At 51.6% G+C, this 2,735-nt stretch overlaps 1 protein-coding gene across 4 annotated transcripts in view; it reads left to right on the top strand.

Annotated features, from left to right (window-relative positions):
• LOC109310873 (V-set and immunoglobulin domain-containing protein 4-like) overlaps window positions 1–2,735 on the top strand; it is an 11,084-nt gene that overhangs the window by 7,938 nt on the left and 411 nt on the right. For 3 of the 4 annotated variants that reach the window (XM_019536211.1, XM_019536208.1, XM_019536212.1), the window contains one exon: window positions 199–282. The exons of the other annotated variant lie outside the window; for it this stretch is intronic. In XM_019536211.1, the coding sequence (XP_019391756.1) occupies window positions 199–282 (84 nt within the window). The remainder of the gene's footprint in view (window positions 1–198; window positions 283–2,735) is intronic. 4 annotated transcript variants of the gene reach the window in all.

The following is a 2,735-nucleotide window of genomic DNA, read 5'->3' as shown; positions in this document are numbered from 1 at the left end:
AAGGGAAGCTGACTTGGGCTCTTGCTGTAGAGCTCGATCCACCCAAGACCCAGCCCTTGACTTTTCTGGGTTTGGGATTGTGATGTTACGGGCCGCTTACAAATTCCCCCAGCAGACTTTTTATTTCCCTGATTTGTAAAGTGGTATATCGGTAAAGAAGTAGCAGCTGCTAAACATTCATGGATCCTTCTCTTCCAGATCTCCAAAGAACCACACACACATCACGCAGGATTGAGGACATATCTCACAGTACAACCATACCTGATTTTGAGGAAGATGAAGGTAGGGATGGGTAGGGATGACAACCACCTAGGTGTGATGACAAGGTGAGGGTAGGCTCACAGGGTAGGGATGACAAGCGTCTGGTAGATGAGAAGTTTGGTTTGGATCCTGACGTCACGATCATCAAAGATATGATTTCAAAGTTACCCAAGGGCATACAGGACTGCTGGCAGCCCTCAGTCTGAGAGCTGATAACCATGGCCGGCACAGCCAGAGGACCCGCGATTTGCACTGTGCATGCCTGAGAGCTGTGTGGTCAGGAATGGATACTGGGATGTAGGAGTGTGTCAGGAGAGGTTGGGCCCATTGGTCCTGGATGAACTCCAGGGTTAAGACACAAGAGAGCTGTTGTTCGAAGCACCGTAGCAAGCTCTCAGAGGACCTTCAAAGCTTCTAGGGCAGATGGGTTTGTAACCCTGTCAGGTAAGTGAACAGCGCTGGCTCTCCAGGGTCTGTCCCAGGGGTCTGTCCTGTAATGGGACAAGGTCCTTGATTCCTAGCACCTCAGATTGAGGCCGGGGCATGCAGCCAACCGCGCCTGACTATAAATAGCACGAGGCCTGCTGCAGGCTGACAGGTAGGGATGACGACAGCATGGTAGCCGAGATGTTTGGTTTGGGTCCTGCCATCACTGTGGTGGAAGACACAAGTTTGGCGATGCCCAAAGACACGTTGGACTGCTGAGGGCTGCCTGGGAAGCAGTCTGCGGGCTGGAGAGGAAGTGCCGTTTGTGAACGATGCACAGGAGGGAAAGGAGTTGAATTGGGGACTGTGATAAGTCCCCTGTGACAGCTGGGCATCTGGTTCGTGGGGCAGGTAGTCTCTAGGAAGTGACCTTTGCAGCTGTCTATGACTGCAGCTGCTACTGCTTCGCTGAGAGAGAGCTCTTCTACCACCCGAGTGGCTCCTGCCTAGGGGAGTCATGGTTTTCTTGAGTTAGGTGGCCTCCAGCTTGGTATTTGCTTTACATCCCATCTACAACCTGCCACCCCCTGCTGCATGGTGGGCAGCTTTGTGTCTGTAGGCTCAATGTGCTGGACCGCAGAGACCTGGCGGTTAGCCCTGACGCTTGGCTATAGGGTGAACAAAGTACAGCTGGGGCAGGGTCAGAATGCCAGTGGAAGGAATAGAACAGGGTGAATAAGCCACTTTATTTCTTTTCCACGCAAATAGCTAAGGAGAAGCTTTGGATGGTTGTTAATAGGGATATATAAATGGGGTCCTATTCAGTTTGGATTCGGCCCAAATCAGGGACAGTGACTCAATTTGTTGATTTGGCTTCTGGTCCACTTCTGGGTCCCCCAGGGAGTGCACAGGCCGTCCCCCCCAAACCCCGCCAACTCGGCGATTGGCTGCAGGGGGTACCGCAGGTGCCCCCGCAGACCCAGAAGGCACCCGTCACCAATCCAGAGGGATGCTGGGGTGGGGGGCCTTTGCACTCCACAGTCGACCAGGAAGTGGACTGGAAGTGCTTCTGGTCCACTTCCGGGTCTGCTGCCACATGCGCTAGGGAGCCCCCTGCGCTTATGTGGGATCCTCCATGCATTCATGAGCTGCCTGTTACCTAGAGGTATGTAGAGAAAACATTTAAAGCTCTGTCTTTCCAAATCTCTCTGAATCAATTTGAAGGGTTCTGGTTCAATTCAGGGAGTTTAAAGGGTCCTGTGATTCGATTGGGATTTGGAGATTCGGCCACCAGTTGTTTCTATTCCCAGAACACAATGTCTTGACCTCAGATTTTTCAGTATGATGTTTATCTCTACAAGGGCCTCCGCGTGCTATGTCTTTTCCCAACTTCCAGCCCACCTCGTTTTGTCCAACCCTGAGTAGGCTCCATGTCAATGGGAAAGTTGGGGGGGCTCCCTGGTTCTAGTTCTGGTTCTCATCTGTAAACACTTGTCTCCTTGAAGCCACAAAAATTGAATAGAATTGAATCTGCAAGGCTGAAATTGTAATTTGCCAGCATGAGGGCAGTGGGGTATAGAAACGGTAGTTCCTCACTTCTCTGCAGGCCAGAACTGACTTTCCTCCTGATGCTGTACTGAGGACACTGCTCTTACAGTCATTCGACTTATGCTTGATCTTGCAGATCTGACCACAATGTTTGATTATAACAATATTGTGGAAGAGTCAGGAAGAAGCAATACGACTATAGGCAAGTGGCAAAGACTGAGGGGCTAACAGTCAACACGGAAGTGTCATGTTGTTGCTAGTGGGCTCTTGCCGGGAGACACTGTTGCGCCTCCTGATTTCCGCATCTTCACTCTGTGCCCATGCACAGAAGGGCCACAGAACGGCAACCCCCTTCCCACCTCCAGCCCACTTGTTTTAGTGCAACTCTCCATTGTGCTCTGGTAGAAGGGAAGCTGACTTGGGCTCTTGCTGTAGAGCTCGATCCACCCAAGACCCAGCCCTTGACTTTTCTGGGTTTGGGATTGTGATGTTACGGGCCG

This window comes from Crocodylus porosus, unplaced genomic scaffold, assembly GCF_001723895.1.
Source record: "Crocodylus porosus isolate Cpor-Errol unplaced genomic scaffold, CroPor_comp1, whole genome shotgun sequence".
NCBI classification, from domain to species: Eukaryota; Metazoa; Chordata; order Crocodylia; family Crocodylidae; genus Crocodylus; species Crocodylus porosus.
The sequence above is the reverse complement of the archived record's forward strand: the minus strand, read 5'-3'. Positions and strand labels throughout refer to the sequence as shown.